The 24692-nt window shown below is 55.3% G+C and overlaps 1 protein-coding gene across 1 annotated transcript in view; it reads right to left on the reverse strand.

Annotated features, from left to right (window-relative positions):
* Window positions 1-24692, reverse strand: part of psmc3ip (PSMC3 interacting protein) — a 53051-nt gene that overhangs the window by 27584 nt on the left and 775 nt on the right. Inside the window, exon 2 of the mRNA XM_072249618.1 lies at window positions 9308-9397. Coding sequence (XP_072105719.1) covers window positions 9308-9397 — 90 coding nt within the window. The remainder of the gene's footprint in view (window positions 1-9307; window positions 9398-24692) is intronic.

Consider the following 24692-nt stretch of genomic DNA (forward strand, 5'->3'; position numbering starts at 1 on the left):
AAAAATTAGTGGGAAGATAGAGGATTGGGAAGAAAGCAACTAAAAAAATCATTAGAAGGGAAAAGATGAAAGCAAGCTAGCAAATAATATCAAAGTGGATAGTGGAAGTTTTTTCAAGTATGTTAAAAATAAAAGAAAAATGAGAGTGGATATAGGACCACTAGAAAATGAGGCAGGAGAAATAATAACAGGGGACAAGGAGATGGCTGATGAACTAAATGAGTATTTTGCATCAGTCTTCACTGTGGAAGACACTAGCAGTGTGCCTGATGTTGTAGTGTATGAAGGAAGAGAAGTGGGTGCAGTTACTATTACAAGGGAGAAGGTGCTCAAAAAGCTGAAAGAGCTAAAGGTACATAAGTCAACTGGACCAGAGGAACTGCACCTTAGGGTTCTGAAAGAGGTAGGGTTAGAGATCGTGGTGGCATTATTGGACTCCAGCATGATGCTAGAGGACTGCGAAATTGCAAATGTCACTCCACTCTTTAAGAAAGGAGGAAGGCAGCAGAAAGGAAATTATAGACCAGTTAGCCTGACTTCAGTGGTTGGGAAGATGCTAGAGTTAAGGATGAGGTGATGGAGTACTTGGTGACACTGGACAAGATTGTACAAAGTCAGCATGGTTTCCTTCAGGGAAAATCCTGCCTGGCGAATCTGTTGGAATTCTTTGAGGAGATTACAAGTAGGATAGTGAAGGGGATTCAGTGGATGTTGTATATCTGGACTTTCATAAGGCCTTTGACAAGGTGCTACACAGGAGGCTGCTTACCAAGTTAAGAGCCCATGGCATTATAGGACAGTTACTAACATGGTTAAAGCATTGGCTGATTAGTAGGAGACAGCGAGTAGGAATAAAAGGATCCTTTTCTGGTTGGCTGCCAGTGACTAGTGTCGTTCCACAGGGGTCAGTGTTGGGACTGCTTTTTATGCTGTATGTAAATGATTTAGATGATGGAATAGATGGCTTTGTTGCCAAGTTTGCAGATGATACGAAGACAGGTGGAGGGGCAGGTAGTGTTGAGGAAACAGGTAGGATGCGGAAGGACTCAGACAGATTGGGAGAATGGGTAAGAAAGTGGCAAAAAAAATACAATGTTGGAAAATGCATGGTCATGCACTTTGGTAGTAGAAATAAATGTGCGGACTATTTTTTAAATGGAGAAAATCTACAAATCTGAGATGCAAAGAGACTTGGGTTCCCTTTTGATAGGTTCTTGATTGGACATGGGATCAAAGGTTATGGTAAGAAAGCCGGGAACTGGGGTTCAGGAGAGATTAAAAAAAAAGATCAGCCATGATTGAGTACCGGAGCAGACTCGATGGGCCAGGCGGTCTAATTCTGCTCCTATCTCTTTTGGTCTATGGTAACTAAAAAAGTCATTAAGGTAAAAATGGAATACAAAAGTAACCCAGCCATTAATATTAAAGAGGATGCCAAAAGTTTCTTCACATACATGAAGTGTAAAAGAGTGGCAAGCGTGGGTATTGAACCATTGGAAAACAATACTGGAGAGGTGGTAGTGGCGGGGTGGGGGGAAGACAAGGAAATGGTGGACGAACTCAGTAAGTATTTTGCATCAGTCTTCACTATTGAAGACTCTAGCAATATGGTGGAAGCTCCAGGTTTCAGGGGGCATGAAGTTATCATTACTAGAGAGAAAATGGGAAGATGATTATTCAAGATGTGCTTTCAGGGGGCTTGGAGGCACATGAGAAAACACAGGCCGTAGTCAGCATGGTTCCCTCAGGAGAAAACCTTGCCTGACAAATCTGTTGGAATTCTTTGAAGAAATAACAAGCAGGATAGACAAAGGAGAATTGGTTGATGTTGTGTACTGTAGTGAAATTTTCAGAAGGCCTTTGACAAGGTGCCCACATGAGGCTATTTAACAAGTTAAGAGCCCATGGAATTACAGGAAAGACACAAGCAAGGATAAAGTATTGGCTGATTGGCAGCAGGCAAAGAGTGGGAATAAAGGTAGCCTTTTTTGGTTGGCTGCCAGTGACTAGTGGTGTTCCACAGGGGTCAGTGCTGGGACCAATTCTTTTTATGTTATATATCAACGATTTGGATGATGGAATTGATGGCTTTGTTGCAAAGCTTGCAGACGATACGAAGATAGGTGGAGGGGCAGGTAGTTTTGAGGAAGTAGAGAGGCTGCAGAAGGACTTGAATAGATTAGGAGAATGGGCAAAGAAGTGGCAAATAGAGTACAGTGTCAGGAAGTGTATGGTCATGCACTTTGGTAAAAGGAGTGAAAGGGCTGACGAAAACAACAGGAATTCTGCAGATGCTGGAAATTCAAGCAACACACATCAAAGTTGCTGGTGAACGCAGCAGGCCAGGCAGCATCTGTAGGAAGAGGTGCAGTCGACGTTTCAGGCCGAGACCCTTCGTCAGGACTAACTGAAGGAAGAGTGAGTAAGGGATTTGAAAGTTGGAGGGGGAGGGGGAGATCCAAAATGATAGGAGAAGACAGGAGGGGGAGGGATGGAGCCAAGAGCTGGACAGGTGATAGGCAAAAGGGGATACGAGAGGATCATGGGACAGGAGGTTCGGGAAGAAAGACAAGGGGGGGGGGACCCAGAGAATGGGCAAGAGGTATATTCAGAGGGACAGAGGGAGAAAAAGGAGAGTGAGAAAAAGAATGTGTGCATAAAAATAAGTAACAGATGGGGTACGAGGGGGAGGTGGGGCCTAGCGGAAGTTAGAGAAGTCAATGTTCATGCCATCAGGTTGGAGGCTACCCAGACGGAATATAAGGTGTTGTTCCTCCAACCTGAGTGTGGCTTCATCTTTGCAGTAGAGGAGGCCGTGGATAGACATGTCAGAATGGGAATGGGATGTGGAATTAAAATGTGTGGCCACTGGGAGATCCTGATTTCTCTGGCGGACAGAGCGTAGATGTTCAGCAAAGCGGTCGCCCAGTCTGCGTCGGGTCTCGCCAATATATAAAAGGCCACATCGGGAGCACCGGACGCGGTATATCACCCCAGTCGACTCACAGGTGAAGTGTTGCCTCACCTGGAAGGACTGTTTGGGGCCCTGAATGGTGGTAAGGGAGGAAGTGTAAGGGCATGTGTAGCACTTGTTCCGCTTACACGGATAAGTGCCAGGAGGGAGATCAGTGGAGAGGGATGGGGGGGACGAATGGACAAGGGAGTTGTGTAGGGAGCGATCCCTGTGGAATGCAGAGAGAGGGGAGGAGGGAAAGATGTGCTTAGTGGTGAGATCTCGTTGGAGGTGGCGGAAGTTACGGAGAATAATATGTTGGACCCGGAGGCTGGTGGGGTGGTAGGTGAGGACCAGGGGAGCCCTATTCCTAGTGGGGTGGCGGGAGGATGGAGTGAGAGCAGATGTACGTGAAATGGGGGAGAGTTTAAGAGCAGAGTTGATAGTGGAGGAAGGGAAGCCCCTTTCTTTAAAAAATGAAGACATCTCCCTCGTCCTAGAATGAAAAGCCTCATCCTGAGAGCAGATGCGGCGGAGACGGAGGAATTGCGAGAAGGGGATGGGGTTTTTGCAAGAGACAGGGTGAGAAGAGGAATAGTCCAGATAGCTGTGAGAGTCAGTAGGCTTATAGTAGACATCAGTGGATAAGCTATCTCCAGAGACAGAGACAGAAAGATCTAGAAAGGGGAGGGAGGTGTCGGAAATGGACCAGGTAAACTTGAAGGCAGGGTGAAAGTTGGAGGCAAAGTTAATAAAGTCAACGAGTTCTGCATGCGTGCAGGAAGCAGCGCCAATGCAGTCGTCGATGTAGCGAAGGAAAAGTGGGGGACAGATACCAGAATAGGCACGGAACATAGATTGTTCCACAAACCCAACAAAAAGGCAGGCATAGCTAGGACCCATACGGGTGCCCATAGCTACACCTTTAGTTTGGAGGAAATGGGAGGAGCCAAAGGAGAAATTATTAAGAGTAAGGACTAATTCCGCTATACGGAGCAGAGTGGTGGTAGAGGGGAACTGATTAGGTCTGGAATCCAAAAAGAAGCGTAGAGCTTTGAGACCTTCCTGATGGGGGATGGAAGTATATAAGGACTGGACATCCATGGTGAAAATAAAGCGGTGAGGGCCAGGGAACTTAAAATCATCGAAAAGTTTAAGAGCGTGAGAAGTTCCCACACCCCGCACTTCCCGTTTCTACCTCCTACCCAAGATCCACAAACCTGCCTGTCCTGGCCGACCTTTTGTCTCAGCTTGCTCCTGCCCCATCGAACTCATTTCTGCATACCTCGACACTGTTTTATCACCCCTTGTTCAATCCCTTCCGACCTATGTTCGTGACACTTCTCACGCTCTTAAACTTTTCGATGATTTTAAGTTCCCTGGCCCTCACCGCTTTATTTTCACCATGGATGTCCAGTCCTTATATACTTCCATCCCCCATCAGGAAGGTCTCAAAGCTCTACGCTTCTTTTTGGATTCCAGACCTAATCAGTTCCCCTCTACCACCACTCTGCTCCGTATAGCGGAATTAGTCCTTACTCTTAATAATTTCTCCTTTGGCTCCTCCCATTTCCTCCAAACTAAAGGTGTAGCTATGGGCACCCGTATGGGTCCTAGCTATGCCTGCCTTTTTGTTGGGTTTGTGGAACAATCTATGTTCCGTGCCTATTCTGGTATCTGTCCCCCACTTTTCCTTCGCTACATCGACGACTGCATTGGCGCTGCTTCCTGCACGCATGCAGAACTCGTTGACTTTATTAACTTTGCCTCCAACTTTCACCCTGCCTTCAAGTTTACCTGGTCCATTTCCGACACCTCCCTCCCCTTTCTAGATCTTTCTGTCTCTGTCTCTGTCTCTGGAGATAGCTTATCCACTGATGTCTACTATAAGCCTACTGACTCTCACAGCTATCTGGACTATTCCTCTTCTCATCCTGTCTCTTGCAAAAACCCCATCCCCTTCTCGCAATTCCTCCGTCTCCGCCGCATCTGCTCTCAGGATGAGGCTTTTCATTCTAGGACGAGGGAGATGTCTTCATTTTTTAAAGAAAGGGGCTTCCCTTCCTCCACTATCAACTCTGCTCTTAAACGCATCTCCCCCATTTCACGTACATCTGCTCTCACTCCATCCTCCCGCCACCCCACTAGGAATAGGGTTCCCCTGGTCCTCACCTACCACCCCACCAGCCTTCGGGTCCAACATATTATTCTCCATAACTTCCGCCACCTCCAACGGGATCCCACCACTAAGTACATCTTTCCCTCCCCTCCTCTCTCTGCATTCCGCAGGGATCGCTCCCTACACAACTCCCTTGTCCATTCGTCCCCCCGATCCCTCCCCACTGATCTCCCTCCTGGCACTTATCCGTGTAAGCGGAACAAGTGCTACACATGCCCTTACACTTCCTACCTTACCACAATTCAGGGCCCCAAACAGTCCTTCCAGGTGAGGCAACACTTCACCTGTGAGTCGACTGGGGTGATATACTGCGTCCGGTGCTCCCGATGTGGCCTTTCATATATTGGCGAGACCCAACGCAGACTGGGAGACCGCTTTGCTGAACATCTACGCTCTGTCCGCCAGAGAAATCAGGATCTCCCAGTGGCCACACATTTTAATTCCACATCCCATTCCCATTCTGACATGTCTATCCACGGCCTCCTCTACTGTAAAGATGAAGCCACACTCAGGTTGGAGGAACAACACCTTATATTCCGTCTGGGTAGCCTCCAACCTGATGGCATGAACATCGACTTCTCTAACTTCCGCTAGGCCCCACCTCCCCCTCGTACCCCATCTGTTACTCATTTTTATGCACACATTCTTTCTCTCACTCTCCTTTTTCTCCCTCTGTCCCTCTGAATATACCTCTTGCCCATCCTCTGGGTCCCCCCCCCCCCCTTGTCTTTCTTCCCGGACCTCCTGTCCCATGATCCTCTCGTATCCCCTTTTGCCAATCACCTGTCCAGCTCTTGGCTCCATCCCTCCCCCTCTTGTCTTCTCCTATCATTTTGGATCTCCCCCTCCCCCTCCCACTTTCAAATCTCTTACTAACTCTTCCTTCAGTTAGTCCTGACGAAGGGTCTCGGCTTGAAACATCGACTGCACCTCTTCCTTCAAATGCTGCCTGGCCTGCTGCGTTCACCAGCAACTTTGATGTGTGTTGCTTGAAAGGGCTGACTATTTTTTTTAAGTGGAGAGAAAATACAAAAACTGAGGTGCAAAGGGACCTGGGAGTCCTTGTGCAGGATTCCCTAAAGGTTAATCTGCAGGTTGAGTCTGTGGTGAGGAAGGCAAATGCAAGGATATAATGTTGAGACTTCATAAAGTACTGGTGAGGCCTCACTTGGAATATTGTGAGCTGTTTGGGGCTCCTCACCTTGGAACGGATATGCTGAAACTGGAGAGGGTTTAAAGGAGGTCCACAAAAATGATTCCAGGATCAAACACCTTGTCATAAAAAGAGCATTTGATGACCCTGGGTCTGTATTCACCAGAAGTCGAAGAATTGACACCTATCAAATGGTAGAGTGGATGTGGAGAGGACGCTCCCTGTGGTAGGGGAGTCGAAGACCAGAGGACACAGCCTCAGAATAGAGGAGCGTCCTTTTAGAATGGAGATGTGGAGGCATTTCTTTAGCCAGAGAGTGGTGAATCTGTGGAATTTGTTGCCACAGGCAGCTGAAGAGGCCAAGTCTTTACGTATACTTAAGGCAGAGATTAATACTGTATATTCTTCATTGGTCAGGGCATGAAGGGATATGGAGGGAAGGCAAGAGATTAGGTCCGAGAGGAAACTTAGATCAGCCATGATGAAAAGGCAGAGCACACTCGATGGGCCAAATGGCCTAATTCTGTTCCTATTTCTTCTGATATGAAGAGCAGGACTGTCAAGGTAGGAACCTCTGGATTACTCCCAGTACCACATGCTAGGCAGGACAGGAACAGGGTGGTAGTACAGATGAATGAGTGGCTGAGGGAGAAACACTGGGATCTCTTCTGGGAAGGTACGACCTGTACAGAAAGGATGGGTTACATCTGAACCCGGGGAGGTCGAGGGGGGGGGTCCAACATCCTTATGGGCAGGTTGGCTAGTTGTTGTGGAGGGCTTAAACTAAATTGGCAGGGGGATGGAAGCAAAGTGATAGGGCTGAGGGTGGGGCAGTTGGTATACAACTAGACGCAGAGTGTAGTGAGGCTGTCAGGAAGGACAGGCAGATGATCGGGCAAAATTGCAGTCAGCGGGATGAATTGAACTGTAACAAGGGGGACAAAAATCGAAAAGGGTGATGAATACAGGACTGAGGTGTTATACTTGAATGTACACAGTAAATGGAATAAGGTAGGGCAGTTAGAGATTGGCGAGTGTGATGTTCTGAGCATCACTGCGTCGTGGCTGAAAGAAGATCATCGTTGGCAGCTTAACGTCCGAGGAAAGGTCAGGCAGGTAGGCAGAGGGGGGTGGGGTGGCTCTGTTGGTAAAAAAAAAATTAAATGAAATCCTGACAAAGAGGTGACATAGGATCAGAAGGTGAGGAATCTTTGTGGGTTGAGTTAAAAAATTGAAAAGGTAAAGAGACCCTAATGCTATATACAAGCCTCTGAACATAGCCAGAATGTGGGCTACATATTACAATGGGGGATAGAAAACCCCCATTGAGCCAACTAGGATTGGATGCCGTGTCATGAACCGGATATGATTAGGGAGCTTAAGGTAAAAGAACCCTTAGGAGGCAATGATCATAATATGATAGAATTCATCCTGCATCTTAGGAGAGAGAAGATAAAGTCAGATTCATCAGTATTACAGTGGAGTAAAGGGAATTACAGGGGCATGAGAGAGGAGTTGGCCAAAGTTGATTGAAACAGGACACTAGCAGGGATGACAGCAATGGCTAGATTTTCTAGGGGAAATTCGAAAGGCCCAGGATAGATGCATCCCAAAGAGGGAGAAGTATTTTAAAGGCAGGATGAGGCAACCATGGCTGACAAGGGAAGTCAAAGCCAAAAAAAAGCCAAAAGTTAGTGGGAAGTTGGAGGATTGGGAAGCTTTTAAAACCAACAAAAGGCAACTTAGGAAAAAAGTCATTGAGGAGATAAAAGTGGAATACGAAACGAAGCTAGCCAACAATATTAAACAGGATACGAAAAGATTTTTCAGATATATAAAGAATAAAAGAAAGGCAGGAGTAGAAAATGGGTGGCTGGAAAATGACACCAGAGAGGTAGTGAAGGGAGACAACGAAATGGTGGAAGAACTGAATAAATATTTTGCATCAGTCTGCACTGTGGAAGACATTAGCAGTATGCCAGAAATCTGAGCGTGTCCGGGGGCAGATGTAAGTGAAGTTGCCATTTTCTAGGGAGGTGGTGCCTGGGAAACTGAACGGTCTGAAGGTAGGTAAGTCACCTGGACCAAATGGATTACACCCCAGGGTTCTGAAGGACTGGAAAATTACAAATGTCACTATTCTTTAAGAAGGGAGAGAGGCAGAAAAAGTGAAAGCTTAGGCCAGTTGAGTTCACTTTATACAGGCCAACCTTCACTAATCCTGCACCATTGGGACCTGAGGAGTGTCGGGTTAGTGAGAATGCCAAATTACAGAAGGATCACATTAAGCGTAATCAGTGCTGGATTATCAAAGGAACCGGATTACAGGTAGTCGGATTAGTGAAGGTCAGCTGTAGTTGGGAAGATGTTGGAGTCCGGAGGAGGCTCGAGAACAGTTCTGGGAATGAAAGGGTTAACACGTGACGAGCATTGGACGGCTCTGGGCCTGTACTTACCGGAGTTTAGAAGAATGAGGGGTATCTAATTGAAACCCGTTGCATATTGAAAGGCCTGGACGAAGTGGAGTTGGAGAGGATGTTTCCTGTAGTGGGGGAACGTAGGACCAGAGGGCACAGCCTCAGAAGTGAGAGACATCACTGTTGAACAGAGAGGAGGTGGAAATTCTTCAGCCAGCGGGTGGTGAATCTGTGGAATTCATTGCCAAGGATGGCTGTTCAGGCCAAATCATTGAGTATATTTAAAGAGAAGGTTGATAGGTTCTTGATTAGTCAGGGTGTCAACGGTTACAGGGAGAGGCATGATGGAATGGTAGATGGACCAAGTGATCTAATTCTGCTCCTATGCCTTATGGTCTAATCATCTAAAATGTCTGTTTAGCATTCAGTACTACACAGAGAATTGTTTTGTTAGCTGTCCATATCTTTGATTTCACCACATTTTCCTACTGTGTGGCGTTCCATGCACTCTCTGGCGTGCTGACCAGAATTCTATCCAAATACAGGCCCTGGTACATCGGTGAGACACACGGGGCTGGGCACACTGGCGAAATCTAATTTCTCACCTGATCAGCAAAGTAAATCTTCTGTTTCCCGTACGCCTTCTCTTTAATTTTGCCATCATGTGCGAGCTGCTCAAGGGCTTTCACTACAACCTGCCACAAGAGATTTCACATCATGAACGACTCTCATAAAACGTCCCCCCCCATTTCTCACGGGTACCAAGCTCAGCCTCAGAGTTATTATTAAAGGGAAACCAGGATTCAATGTACTCTCGCTGCTGTACCGCAACAGCGTGAACACCCTCTGCAGGGTGAGTCCGCCCCAGAATGCCCTCCCCATTCGGATATCACCGTGCCAGCAACACGCGCCGCATCCTGCCACCGACCCATTCTCCAAAACAACTACACTTGCAAAGTGAAACTAATCCATCCAATGAGAAACTCAAACGAAAACGAATTGCAGACATTTACAGCATCAGACCATTACGTCCCTGTTCGACTGACCAAAAGTGGAGCAGTTTATATTCCCAAATTCCCAGATGTTGGTCTACAGCCTCTCTCAGAGGTTCTGGTTTCTCTCAACACCCCTGTCAGATAGGTTGGAGAAAAACAGACCAACAATGCTCACTCTGTAAACCACAATAAAAATTTTTTACATCTCAAATCTAAACAGACCAACAATGCTCACTCTGTAAACCACAATAAAAATTTTTTACATCTCAAATCTAAACAGACCAACAATGCTCACTCTGCCAACTTGAATATAATTTTTTTTTACATCTCAAATGAACAGACAGCGGATTCAAAAGGGGATCAATGCTGTTCACTCTGTTAAATTCAATATAATCGTACACGTCTTAGACCAACAGATTCAAGACTGTTTAATGTCATTTCCAGTGCACAGACACAAAGGAGAACAGATAAATTGTTACCCGTGATCCGATGCAGCACAACAAAACACACTGAGATAAGCCGCACAATAATAGAAGAGACAATAAATAACAACACATAAGATACTGAATGCACACAGATTGATTGTATGTCACAAAGTGACACAAGGCTCAGGGCTGTCTGTACACAAGATGATTGACAGGAAATGATAAAATAGTACTGGGCTGTGAGGAGGGTGGAGACATTGATCGAGTGGGGTGAGGATCAGTAGCTGGGACGTTCATCAGGGGGTGGGTGTCCCTGGGAGGAGACATTAACGGGGGGGGGGCAACTCTGGGACAATCAGGGATGTTGATCGGCAAGTAGGGGGGAGGTAAGAGTGTCTGGGGTTAGCGATGTTCATCGGGAGTGTCAGTGGGTAGTGATGGGGATGGGGGGTCAGTGGGTGGAGATGGTGATGGGGGTCAGTGGCTGATGATGGTGATGGGGGGTCAGTGGGTGGTGATGGTGATGGGGGGTCAGTGGGTGGTGATGGTGATGGGGGGGTCATTTGGTGGTGATGGTGATGGGGGTCAGTGGGTGGTGACGGTGATGGGGGGTCAGTGGGTGGTGACGGTGATGGGGGGGTCAGTGGGTGGTGATGGGGGGTCAGTGGGTGGTGATGGGGGGACAGTGGGTGGTGATGGGGGGACAGTGGGTGGTGATGGTGATGGGGGGTCAGTGGGTGGTGATGAGGGGTCATGGGGGTGTCAGTGGGTGGTGATGGTGATGTGGGGTCAGTGGGTGGTGATGGGGGGGTCAGTGGGTGGGATGGTGATGGGGGTCAGAGGGTGGTGATGGTGATGGGGTGTTGGTGGGTGGGTCAGTGTGTGGTGATGGGGGGATCAGTGTGTGGTGATGGGGGGGGTCAGTGTGTGGTGATGGTGATGGGGGGTCAGTAGGTGGTGATGGGGGGTCAGTGGGTGGTGATGGTGGTGGTGGGGTCAGTGGGTGGTGATGGTGATGTGAGGTCAGTGGGTGGAGATGGTGATGGGGGTCAGTGGGTGGTGATGGGGGTCAGTGGGTGGTGATGGTGATGGGGGTCAGTGGGTGGTGATGGTGATGGTCAGTGGGTGGTGATGGTGGGGTCAGTGGGTGGTGATGGTGGGGTCAGTGGGTGGTGATGGTGATGGGGGGTCAGTGGGTGGTGATGGTGATGGGGGTCAGTGGGTGGTGATGGTGATGGGGTCAGTGGGTGGTGATGGTGATGGTCAGTGGGTGGTGATGGTGGTCAGAGGGTGGTGATGGTGATGGGGGTCAGAGGGGGGTGATGGTGATGGGGGTCATGGGGGGTCAGTAGGTGGTGATGGTGATGGGGGTCATGGGGGGTCAGTAGGTGGTGATGGTGATGGGGGGACAGTGAGTGGTGATGGGGGGAAAGTGAGTGGTGATGGGGGGTTCAGTGGGTGGTGATGGGGGGTTCAGTGGGTGGTGATGGGGGGTTCAGTGGGTGGTGATGGTGATGGGGGGACAGTGAGTGGTGATGGGGGTCATGGGGGTGTCGGTGGGTGGTGATAGTGATGGGGGGTCAGTGGGTGGTGATGAAGGGTCAGTGGGTGGTGATGGGGAGGTCAGTAGGTGGTGATGGGGAGGTCAGTGGGTGGTGATGGTGATGGGCGGTCAGTGGGTGGTGATGGTGATGTGGGGTCAGTGGGTAGTGATGGTGATGGGCGGTCAGTGGGTGCTGACGGACGGTGATGGGGGTCAGTTGGTGGTGACGGTGATGGGGGTCAGTGGGTGGTGACGGTGATGGGGGTCAGTGGGTGGTGATGGTGATGGGGGGTCAGTGGGTGGTGGTGGTGATGGGGGGACAGTGAGTGGTGATGGGGGGAAAGTGAGTGGTGATGGGGGGTTTCAGTGGGTGGTGATGGGGGGTTCAGTGGGTGGTGATGGTGATGGGGGGACAGTGAGTGGTGATGGGGGTCATGGGGGTGTCAGTGGGTGGTGATAGTGATGGGGGGTCAGTGGGTGGTGATGAAGGGTCAGTGGGTGGTGATGGGAGGTCAGTAGGTGGTGATGGGGAGGTCAGTGGGTGGTGATGGGGGGTCAGTGGGTGGGGGTGGTGATGGGGGGTCAGTGGGTGGTGAGGGTGGTGATGGGGGGTCAGTGGTGGTGGGGGATGGGGGTCAGTGGGTGGTGATGGTGATGTGGGGTCAGTGGGTGGTGGTGGTGATGGGGGTCAGTGGGTGGTGATGGTGATGTGGGGTCAGTGGGTAGTGATGGTGATGGGCCGGTCAGGGGTGGTGATGGTGATGGGGGGGTCAGTGGGTGGTGATGGGGGGGTCAGTGGGTGTGATGGTGTGGGGGGGTCCGTGGGTGGTGATGGTGATGGGGGGTCAGTGGGTGGTGATGGTGATGGGGGGGTCAGTGGGTGGTGATGGTGATGGGGGGGTCAGTGGGTGGTGATGGTGATGGGGGGGTCAGTGGGTGGTGATGTGGGGTCAGTGGGTAGTGATGGTGATGGGGGGTCAGTGGGTAGTGATGGTGATGGGGGGTCAGTGGGTGGTGATGGTGATGGGGGGTCAGTGGGTGGTGATGGTGATGGGGGGGTCAGTGGGTGGTGATGGTGATGGGGGGTCAGTGGGTGGTGATGGTGATGGGGAGGTCAGTGGGTGGTGATGGTGATGGGGAGGTCAGTGGGTGGAGATGGTGATGGGGGGTCAGTGGGTAGTGATGGTGATGGGGGGTCAGTGGGTGGTGATGGTGATGGGGGTCAGTGGGTGGTGATGGTGATGGGGGTCAGTGGGTGGTGATAGGGGGGTCAGTGGGTGTGGATAGGGGGGGTCAGTGGGTGGTGATAGGGGGGGTCAGTGGGTGGAGATGGTGATGGGGGGTCAGTGGCTGATGATGGTGATGGGGGGTCAGTGGGGTGGTGATGGTGATGGGGGGTCAGTGGGTGGTGATGGTGATGGGTGGTCATTTGGTGGTGATGGTGATGGGGGGTCAGTGGGTGGTGATGGTGATGGGGGTCAGTGGGTGGTGACGGTGATGGGGGGTCAGTGGGTGGTGATGGGGGGTCAGTGGGCGGTGATGGGGGGGTCAGTGGGCGGTGATGGTGATGGGGGGTCAGTAGGTGGTGATGGTGATGGGGGGTCAGTAGGTGGTAATGGTGATGGGGGGTCAGTGGGTGGTGAGGGTCATGGGGTGTCAGTGGGTGGTGATGGTGATGTGGGGTCAGTGGGTGGTGATGGGGGGGGTCAGTGGGTGGGGATGGTGATGGGGGTCAGAGGGTGGTGATGGTGATGGGGTGTTGGTGGGTGGGTCAGTGTGTGGTGATGGGGGGGGTCAGTGTGTGGTGATGGGGGGTCAGTAGGTGGTGATAGTGATGGGGGGTCAGTAGGTGGTGATGGTGGGGTCAGTTGGTGGTGATGGTGATGTGGGATCAGTGGGTGGAGATGGTGATAGTGGGGTCAGTGGGTGGTGATGGTGATGGGGGTCAGTGGGTGGTGATGGTGATGGGGGGTCAGTGGGTGGTGATGGTGATGGGGGGTCAGTTGGTGGTGATGGTGATGGGGGGTCAGTGGGTGGTGATGGTGATGGGGGTCAGTGGGTGGTGATGGTGATGGGGGTCAGAGGGTGGTGATGGTGATGGGGGTCAGAGGGGGGTGATGGTGATGGGGGTCATGGGGGGTCAGTAGGTGGTGATGGTGATGGGGGGACAGTGAGTGGTGATGGGGGGAAAGTGAGTGGTGATGGGGGGTTCTGTGGGTGGTGATGGGGGGTTCAGTGGGTGGTGATGGTGATGGGGGGACAGTGAGTGGTGATGGGGGGAAAGTGAGTGGTGATAGTGATGGGGGGGTCAGTGGGTGGTGATGAAGTGTCAGTGGGTGGTGATGGGGGGGTCAGTGGGTGGTGATGGGGGGGTCAGTGGGTGGTGATGGGGAGGTCAGTGGATGGTGATGGTGATGGGGGGTCAGTGGGTGGTGGTGGTGATGGGGGGTCAGTGGGTGGTGGTGGTGATGGGGGTCAGTGGGTGGTGATGGTGATGTGGGGTCAGTGGGTGGTGATGGTGATGGGGGGTCAGTGGGTGGTGGTGGTGATGGGGGGTCAGTGGGTGGTGGTGGTGATGGGGGGTCAGTGGGTGGTGATGGTGATGGGGGGGTCAGTGGGTGGTGATGGTGATGGGGGGTCAGTGGGTGGTGATGGTGATGTGGGGTCAGTGGGTAGTGATGGTGATGGGGGGTCAGTGGGTAGTGATGGTGATGTGGGGTCAGTGGGTGGTGGTGGTGATGGTGATGGGGGTCAGAGGGTGGTGATGGTGATGGAGGTCATGGAGGGTCAGTAGGTGGTGATGGTGATGGGGGTCATGGGGGGTCAGTAGGTGGTGATGGTGATGGGGGGACAGTGAGTGGTGATGGGGGGAAAGTGAGTGGTGATGGGGGGTTCAGTGGGTGGTGATGGGGGGTTCAGTGGGTGGTGATGGTGATGGGTGGTGATGGTGATGGGGGGACAGTGAGTGGTGATGGGGGTCATGGGGGTGTCAGTGGGTAGTGATGGTGATGTGGGGTCAGTGGGTAGTGATGGTGATGGGGGGTCAGTGGGTAGTGATGGTGATGTGGGGTCAGTGGGTGGTGATGGTGATGGGGGTCAGAGGGTGGTGATGGTGATGGAGGTCATGGAGGGTCAGTAGGTGGTGATGGTGATGGGGGTCATGGGGGGTCAGTAGGTGGTGATGGTGATGGGGGGACAGTGAGTGGTGATGGGGGGAAAGTGAGTGGTGATGGGGGGTTCAGTGGGTGGTGATGGGGGGTTCAGTGGGTGGTGATGGTGATGGGTGGTGATGGTGATGGGGGGACAGTGGGTGGTGATGAAGGGTCAGTGGGTGGTGATGGGGAGGTCAGTGGGTGGTGATGGGGAGGTCAGTGGGTGGTGATGGTGATGGGGGGTCAGTGGGTGGTGGTGGTGATGGGGGGTCAGTGGGTGGTGATGGTGATGGGGGGTCAGTGGGTGGTGATGGGGGGTCAGTGGGTGGTGATGAGGGGTCATGGGGGTGTCAGTGGGTGGTGATGGTGATGTGGGGTCAGTGGGTGGTGATGGGGGGGTCAGTGGGTGGGGATGGTGATGGGGGTCAGAGGGTGGTGATGGTGATGGGGTGTTGGTGGGTGGGTCAGTGTGTGGTGATGGGTGGGTCAGTGTGTGGTGATGGGGGGGTCAGTGTGTGGTGATGGGGGGGGTCAGTGTGTGGTGATGGTGATGGGGGGTCAGTGGGTGGTGATGGGGGGTCAGTGGGTGGTGATGGTGGAGTCAGTGGGTGGTGATGGTGATGTGGGGTCAGTGGGTGGTGATGGTGATGGGGGGTCAGTGGGTGGTGATGGGGGGTCAGTGGGTGGTGATGGTGGGGTCAGTGGGTGGTGATGGTGATGGGGGTCAGTGGGTGGTGATGGTGATGGGGGGTCAGTGGGTGGTGATGGTGATGGGGGGTCAGTGGGTGGTGATGGTGATGGGGGTCAGAGGGTGGTGATGGTGATGGGGGTCAGAGGGGGGTGATGGTGATGGGGGTCATGGGGGGTCAGTGGGTGGTGATGGTGATGGTCAGTGGGTGGTGATGGTGATGGGGGTCAGAGGGTGGTGATGGTGATGGGGGTCAGAGGGGGGTGATGGTGATGGGGGTCATGGGGGGTCAGTAGGTGGTGATGGTGATGGGGGGACAGTGAGTGGTGATGGGGGGAAAGTGAGTGGTGATGGGGGGTTCTGTGGGTGGTGATGGGGGGTTCAGTGGGTGGTGATGGTGATGGGGGGACAGTGAGTGGTGATGGGGGGAAAGTGAGTGGTGATAGTGATGGGGGGGTCAGTGGGTGGTGATGGTGATGGGGGGTCAGTGGGTGGTGATGGGGGGTCAGTGGGTGGTGATGGTGATGGTGGAGTCAGTTGGTGGTGATGGTGATGTGGGGTCAGTGGGTGGTGATGGTGATGGGGGGTCAGTGGGTGGTGATGGGGGGTCAGTGGGTGGTGATGGTGGGGTCAGTGGGTGGTGATGGTGATGGGGGGTCAGTGGGTGGTGATGGTGATGGGGGTCAGAGGGTGGTGATGGTGATGGGGGTCAGAGGGGGGTGATGGTGATGGGGGTCATGGGGGGTCAGTGGGTGGTGATGGTGATGGTCAGTGGGTGGTGATGGTGATGGGGGTCAGAGGGTGGTGATGGTGATGGGGGTCAGAGGGTGGTGATGGTGATGGGGGTCAGAGGGGGGTGATGGTGATGGGGGTCATGGGGGGTCAGTAGGTGGTGATGGTGATCATGGGGGGTCAGTAGGTGGTGATGGTGATGGGGGGTTCAGTGGGTGGTGATGGGGGTTTCAGTGGGTGGTGATCGGGGTCATGGGGGTGTCAGTGGGTGGTGATAGTGATGGGGGGTCAGTGGGTGGTGATGAAGGGTCAGTGGGTGGTGATGGTGATGGGGGGTCAGTGGGTGGTGGTGGTGATGGGGGGTCAGTGGGTGGTGATGGTGATGTGGGGTCAGTGGGTAGTGATGGTGATGGGGGGTCAGTGGGTGGTGATGGTGATGGGGTTCAGTGGGTGGTGGTGGTGATGGAGAGTCAGTGGGTGGTGGTGGTGATGGGGGGTCAGTGGGTGGTGGTGGTGATGGGGGGTCAGTGGGTGGTGACGGTGATGGGGGGGTCAGTGGGTGGTGATGGTGATGGGGGGTCATTTGGTGGTGATGGTGATGGGGGGTCAGTGGGTGGTGATGGGGGTCAGTGGGCGGTGATGGTGATGGGGGGTCAGTAGGTGGTGAGGGTTCATGGGGGTGTCAGTGGGTGGTGATGGTGATGTGGGGTCAGTGGGTGGTGATGGGTGGGGATGGTGATGGGGGTCAGAGGGTGGTGATGGTGATGGGGTGTTGGTGGGTGGGTCAGTGTGTGGTGATGGGGGGGTCAGTGTGTGGTGATGGGGGGTCAGTAGGTGGTGATAGTGATGGGGGGTCAGTAGGTGGTGATGGTGGGGTCAGTTGGTGGTGATGGTGATGTGGGGTCAGTGGGTGGAGATGGTGATGGTGGGGTCAGTGGGTGGTGATGGTGATCAGTGGATGGTGATGGGGGGTCAGTTGGTGGTGATGGTGATGGGGGGTCAGTGGGTGGTGATGGTGATGGGGGTCAGTGGGTGGTGATGGTGATGGGGGTCAGTGGGTGGTGATGGTGATGGTCAGTGGGTGGTGATGGTGATGGGGGTCAGAGGGTGGTGATGGTGATGGGGGTCAGAGGGTGGTGATGGTGATGGGGGTCAGAGGGGGGTGATGGTGATGGGGGTCATGGGGGGTCAGTAGGTGGTGATGGTGATGGGGGGACAGTGAGTGGTGATGGGGGGAAAGTGAGTGGTGATGGGGGGGTTCAGTGGGTGGTGATGGTGATGGGGGGACAGTGAGTGGTGATAGTGATGGGGGGTCAGTGGGTGGTGATGGGGGGGTCAGTGGGTGGTGATGGGGGGGTCAGTGGGTGGTGATGGGGGGTCAGTGGGTGGTGGTGGTGATGGGGGGTCAGTGGGTGGTGATGGTGATGGGGGGTCAGTGGGTGGTGGTGGTGATGGGGGGTCAGTGGGTGGTGGTGGTGATGGGGGTCAGTGGGTGGTGATGGTGATGGGGGGTCAGTGGGTGGTGGTGGTGATGGGGGGTCAGTGGGTGGTGGTGGTGATGGGGGGTCAGTGGGTGGTGGTGGTGATGGGGGTCAGTGGGTGGTGACGGTGATGGGGGGTCAGTGGGTGGTGACGGTGATGGGGAGGTCAGTGGGTGGTGACGGTGATGGGGGGTCAGTGGGTGGTGGTGGTGATGGGGGGTCAGTGGGTGGTGGTGGTGATGGGGGTCAGTGGGTGGTGATGGTGATGTGGGGTCAGTGGGTAGTGATGGTGATGGGCGGTCAGTGGGTGGTGATGGTGATGGTGGGGTCAGTGGGTGGTGATGGTGATGGTGGGGTCAGTGGGTGGTGATGGTGATGGGGGGGTCAGTGGGTGGTGATGTGGGGTCAGTGGGTAGTGATGGTGATGGGGGGTCAGTGGGTAGTGATGGTGATGGGGGTCAGAGGGTGGTGATGGTGATGGAGGTCATGGAGGGTCAGTAGGTGGTGATGGTGATGGGGGTCATGGGGGGTCAGTAGGTGGTGATGGTGATGGGGGGACAGTGAGTGGTGATGGGGGGAAAGTGAGTGGTGATGGGGGGAAAGTGAGTGGTGATGGGGGGTTCAGTGGGTGGTGATGGGGGGTTCAGTGGGTGGTGATGGTGATGGGGGACAGTGAGTGGTGATGGGGGTCATGGGGGTGTCAGTGGGTGGTGATAGTGATGGGGGGTCAGTGGGTGGTGATGGGGAGGTCAGTGGGTGGTGATGGGGAGGTCAGTGGGTGGTGATGGTGATGGGGGGTCAGTGGGTGGTGGTGGTGATGGGGGGTCAGTGGGTGGTGATGGTGATGGGGGGTCAGTGGGTGGTGATGGGGGGTCAGTGGGTGGTGATGGGGGGTCAGTGGGTGGTGATGAGGGGTCATGGGGGTGTCAGTGGGTGGTGATGGGGGGGTCAGTGGGTGGGGATGGTGATGGGGGTCAGAGGGTGGTGATGGTGATGGGGTGTTGGTGGGTGGGTCAGTGTGTGGTGATGGGGGGGTCAGTGTGTGGTGATGGGGGGGTCAGTGTGTGGTGATGGTGATGGGGGGTCAGTAGGTGGTGATGGGGGGTGAGTGGGTGGTGATGGGGGGTCAGTGGGTGGTGATGGGGGGGTCAGTGTGTGGTGATGTGGGGTCAGTGGGTGGAGATGGTGATGGTGGGGTCAGTGGGTGGTGATGGTGGGGTCAGTTGGTGGTGATGGTGATGGGGGGTCAGTGGGTGGTGGTGGTGATGGGGGTCAGTGGGTGGTGATGGTGATGGGGGTCAGTGGGTGGTGATGGTGATGGGGGTCAGTGGGTGGTGATGGTGATGGTCAGTGGGTGCTGATGGTGATGGGGGTCAGAGGGTGGTGATGGTGATGGGGGTCAGAGGGGGGTGATGGTGATGGGGGTCATGGGGGGTCAGTAGGTGGTGATGGTGATCATGGGGGGTCAGTAGGTGGTGATGGTGATGGGGGGACAGTGAGTGGTGATGGGGGAAAGTGAGTGGTGATGGGGGGAAAGTGAGTGGTGATTGGGGGGAAAGTGAGTGGTGATGGGGGGGAAAGTGAGTGGTGATGGGGGGGAAAGTGAGTGGTGATGGGGGGGAAAGTGAGTGGTGATGGGGGGGTCAGTGGGTGGTGATGGTGATGGGGGTCAGTGGGTGGTGATGGTGATGGGGGTCAGTGGGTGGTGATGGTGATGGTCAGTGGGTGGTGATGGTGGTCAGAGGGTGGTGATGGTGATGGGGGTCAGAGGGGGGTGATGGTGATGGGGGTCATGGGGGGTCAGTAGGTGGTGATGGTGATCATGGGGGGTCAGTAGGTGGTGGTGGTGATGGTGATGGGGGGACAGTGAGTGGTGATGGGGGGAAAGTGAGTGGTGATGGGGGGAAAGTGAGTGGTGATGGGGGGAAAGTGAGTGGTGATGGGGGGGAAAGTGAGTGGTGATGGGGGGGAAAGTGAGTGGTGATGGGGGGGAAAGTGAGTGGTGATGGGGAGGTCAGTGGGTGGTGATGGGGAGGTCAGTGGGTGGTGGTGGTGATGGGGGGTCAGTGGGTGGTGATGGTGATGTGGGGTCAGTGGGTAGTGATGGTGATGGGCGGTCAGTGGGTGGTGATGGTGATGGTGATGGTGGGGTCAGTGGGTGGTGATGTGGGGTCAGTGGGTAGTGATGGTGATGGGGAGGTCAGTGGGTGGTGACGGTGATGGGGGGTCAGTGGGTGGTGATGGTGATGGGGGGTCAGTGGGTGGTGATGAGGGGTCATGGGGTGTCAGTGGGTGGTGATGGTGATGTGGGGTCAGTGGGTGGTGATGGGGGGGTCAGTGGGTGGGGATGGTGATGGGGGGGTCAGTGGGTGGGGATGGTGATGGGGGTCAGAGGGTGGTGATGGTGATGGGGTGTTGGTGGGTGGGTCAGTGTGTGGTGATGGGGGGGTCAGTAGGTGGTGATGGTGGGGTCAGTTGGTGGTGATGGTGAGGTGGGGTCAGTGGGTGGAGATGGTGATGGTGGGGTCAGTGGGTGGAGATGGTGATGGTGGGGTCAGTGGGTGGTGATGGTGATGGGGGTCAGTTGGTGGTGATGGTGATGGGGGGTCAGTGGGTGGTGATGGTGATGGGGGGTCAGTGGGTGGTGATGGTGATGGGGGTCAGAGGGGGGTGATGGTGATGGGGGTCAGAGGGGGGTGATGGTGATGGGGGTGATGGTGATGGGGGTCAGAGGGGGGTGATGGTGATGGGGGTCAGAGGGGGGTCAGTAGGTGGTGATGGTGATGGGGGTCATGGGGGGCAGTAGGTGGTGATGGTGATGGGGGTCATGGGGGTCAGTAGGTGGTGATGGTGATGGGGGGACAGTGAGTGGTGATGGGGGGACAGTGAGTGGTGATGGTGATGGGGGGACAGTGAGTGGTGATGGTGATGGGGGGACAGTGAGTGGTGATGGGGGGACAGTGAGTGGTGATGGGGGGACAGTGAGTGGTGATAGGGGTCATGGGGGTGTCAGTGGGTGGTGATAGTGATGGGGGTCAGTGGGTGGTGATGAAGGGTCAGTGGGTGGTGATGAAGGGTCAGTGGGTGGTGATGGGGGGGTCAGTGGGTGGTGGTGGTGATGGGGGGTCAGTGGGTGGTGGTGGTGATGGGGGGTCAGTGGGTAGTGATGGTGATGGGGGGGTCAGTGGGTGGTGATGGTGATGGGGGGGTCAGTGGGTGGTGATGGTGATGGGGGGGTCAGTGGGTGGAGATGGTAATGGGGGGTCAGTGGGTAGTGATGGTGATGGGGGGTCAGTGGGTAGTGATGGTGATGGGGGGGTCAGTGGGTAGTGATGGTGATGGAGGTCAGTGGGTGCTGATGTTGGGTAATGAGGGTTCAGTGGGTGCTGATGGTGATGGGGTGTCAGTGGGTGGTGATTGTGATGGGGGTCAGTGGATGGATGTGGGGCATCAGTTGGTGGTGATGGAAATGGGGGGTCAGTGGGTGGTGATGGTGATGGGGGCTCAGTGGGTGGTGATGGTAATGGGGGGTCAGTGGGTGGTGATGGTGATGGGGGCTCAGTGGGTGGTGATGGGGGGGTCAGTGGGTGGTGATAGGGGGGGTCAGTGGGTGGTGATGGGGGGGGTCAGTGGGTGGTGATGGGGGGGTCAGTGGGTGGTGATGGGGGGGGTCAGTGGGTGGTGATGGGGGGGTCAGTGGGTGGTGATGGTGATGGGGGGTTCAGTGGGTGGTGGTGGTGATTGGGGGTCAGTGGGTGGTGACGGTGATGGGGGGTCAGTGGTGGTGATGGGGAAGTCAGTGGGTGGTGATGGTGATGGGGGTCAGTGGGTGGTGATGGTGATGGGGGGTCAGTGGGTGGTGTTGGTGTTGGCGGGGTCAGTGGGTGGTGATGGGGGGGTCAGTGGCTGTTGATGGTGGTGGGGGGGTCAGTGGTGGTGTTGGGGGGTCAGTGGGTGGTGATGGGGGGTCAGTAGGTGGTGATGGGGGGTCAGTAGGTGGTGATGGTGGGGTCAGTGGGTGGTGATGGTGGGGTCAGTGGGTGGAGATGGTGATGGTGGGGTCAGTGAGGTGGAGATGGTGATGGTGGGGTCAGTGGTGGTGATGGTGATGGGGGGTCAGTGGGTGGTGATGGTGATGGGGGGTCAGTGGGTGGTGATGGTGATGGGGGTCAGAGGGTGGTGATGGTGATGGGGGTCAGAGGGTGGTGATGGTGATGGGGGTCAGAGGGGGTGATGGTGATGGGGGTCAGAGGGGGGTCAGTAGGTGGTGATGGTGATGGGGGGACAGTGAGTGGTGATGGGGGGAAAGTGAGTGGTGATGGGGGACAGTGAGTGGTGATGGTGATGGGGGGACAGTGAGTGGTGATGGGGGGACAGTGAGTGGTGATAGGGGTCATGGGGGTGTCAGTGGGTGGTGATAGTGATGGGGGGTCAGTGGGTGTGATGAAGGGTCAGTGGGTGGTGATGGGGAGGTCAGTGGGTGGTGATGGTGATGGAGGGTCAGTGGGTGGTGGTGATGGGGGGTCAGTGGGTGGTGGTGGTGATGGGGGGTTCAGTGGGTGGTGATGGTGATGGGTGGTGATGGTGATGGGGGACAGTGAGTGGTGATGGGGGTCATGGGGGTGTCAGTGGGTAGTGATGGTGATGGGAGGTCAGTGGGTGGTGATGGTGATGGGGGGGTCAGTGGGTGGTGATGGGGGGGTCAGTGGGTGGTGATGGGGGTCAGTGGGTGGTGGTGGTGATGGGGGTCAGTGGGTGGTGATGGTGATGGGGGGTCAGTGGGTGGTGATGGTGATGTGGGGTCAGTGGGTAGTGATGGTGATGGGGGGTCAGTGGGTAGTGATGGTGATGGGGGGTCAGTGGGTAGTGATGGTGATGGGAGGTCAGTGGTGGTGATGGTGATGGGGGGGTCAGTGGGTGGTGATGGTGATGGGGGGGTCAGGTGGGTGGAGATGGTGATGGGGGGTCAGTGGGTAGTGATGGTGATGGAGGTCAGTGGGTGCTGATGTGGGTAATGAGGGTTCAGTGGGGTGCTGATGGTGATGGGGTGTCAGTGGGTGGTGATTGTGATGGGGGTCAGTGGATGGATGTGGGGCATCAGTTGGTGGTGATGTAATGGGGGGGTCAGTGGGTGGTGATGGTGATGGGGGCTCAGTGGGTGGTGATGGGGGGGTCAGTGGGTGGTGATGGGGGGGGTCAGTGGGTGGTGATGGGGGGGTCAGTGGGTGGTGATGGTGATGGGGGTCAGTGGGTGGTGATGGTGATGGGGGGTTCAGTGGGTGGTGATGGGATTGGGGGGTCAGTGGGTGGTGATGGTGATTGGGGGGTCAGTGGGTGGTGATGGTGATGGGGGGGTCAGTGGGTGGTGATGGGGGGTCAGTGGGTGTGATGGTGATGGGGGGTCAGTGGGTGGTGATGGGGGGTCAGTGGGTGGTGATGGTGATGGTGGGGTCAGTGGGTGGTGATGGTGATGGTGGGGTCAGTGGGTGGTGGTGGTGATGATGGGGGTCAGTGGGTGGTGATGGTGATGTGGGGTCAGTGGGTGGTGATGGTGATGTGGGGTCAGTGGGTGGTGATGGTGATGGGGGGTCAGTGGGTGGTGATGGTGATGGGGGGTCAGTGGGTGGTGATGGTGATGGGGGGTCAGTGGGTGGTGATGGGGTGGTCAGTAGGTGGTGATCGGGGGTCAGTGGGTGTGATGGTGATCGGGGGTCAGTGGGTGGTGATGGTGATCGGGGGTCAGGTTGGGTGGTGATGGTGATCGGGAGTCAGTGGGTGGTGACGGTGATGGGGGGTCAGTTGGTGGTGACGGTGATGGGGGGTCAGTTGGTGGTGATGGTGATGGGGGTCAGTGGGTGGTGATGGTGATGGGGGGTCAGTGGGTGGTGGTGATGGGGGGTCAGTGGATGGTGATGGGGGTCAGTTGGTGGTGACGGTGATGGGGGGTCAGTGGGTGGTGGTGATGGGGGGTCAGTGGATGGTGATGGGGGTCAGTTGGTGGTGACGGTGATGGGGGTCAGTGGGTGGTGACGGTGATGGGGGGGTCAGTGGGTGGTGACCGGTAATGGGGGGTCAGTTGGTGGTGACGGTGATGGGGGGTCAGTGGGTGGTGATGGTGATGGGGGGTTCAGTGGGTAGTGATGGTGATGAGGGGTCATTTGGTGGTGTTGGTGTTGGTGATGGCGGGGTCATTGGGTGGTGATGGGGGGGTCAGTGGCTGTTGATGGTGGTGGGGGGGTCAGTGGGTGGTGATGGTGATGGGGGGTCAGTGGGTGGTGATGGGGAGGTCAGTGGGTGGTGATGGGGAGGTCAGTGGGTGGTGATGGTGATGGGGGTCAGTGGGTGGTGATGGTGATGGGGGGTCAGTGGGTGGTGTTGGTGTTGGCGGGGTCAGTGGGTGGTGATGGGGGGGTCAGTGGCTGTTGATGGTGGTGGGGGGGTCAGTGGGTGGTGATGCGGAGGTCAGTAGGTGGTGATGGGGAGGTCAGTGGGTGGTGATGGGGAGGTCAGTGGGTGGTGATGGGGAGGTCAGTGGGTGGTGATGGTGATGGGGGTCAGTGGGTGGTGATAGTGATGGGGGTCAGTGTGTAGAGATGGGGGGTCAGTGGCAGTGGGTGGTGATGGTGATGGGGGGTCAGTGGGTGGTGATGGGGGGTCAGTGGGTAGAGACGGGGGGTCAGTGGGTAGAGACGGGGGGGTCAGTGGGTAGAGACGGGGGGGTCAGTGGGTTGAGACCGGGGGGGTCAGTGGGTAGAGACGGGGGGGTCAGTGGGTAGAGACAGGGGGGTCAGTGGGTGTGATGGAGGAGACAGTGGATTCAACGACACAGGCCGGTGACAGTAAACCTGGCTCTTATACATTTTCGTTTGCCATCTTTCCCATCCACATTGTGAACTGAACAAGCTCCCCCCCCCCGTCAATCCTGACAACCATCCTCAACATCAATGACTTTGTGTTCGTTTAAATTACGTCCA

The sequence above is a fragment of the Mobula birostris genome, chromosome X (genome assembly GCF_030028105.1).
Source record: "Mobula birostris isolate sMobBir1 chromosome X, sMobBir1.hap1, whole genome shotgun sequence".
NCBI classification, from domain to species: domain Eukaryota; kingdom Metazoa; phylum Chordata; class Chondrichthyes; order Myliobatiformes; family Myliobatidae; genus Mobula; species Mobula birostris.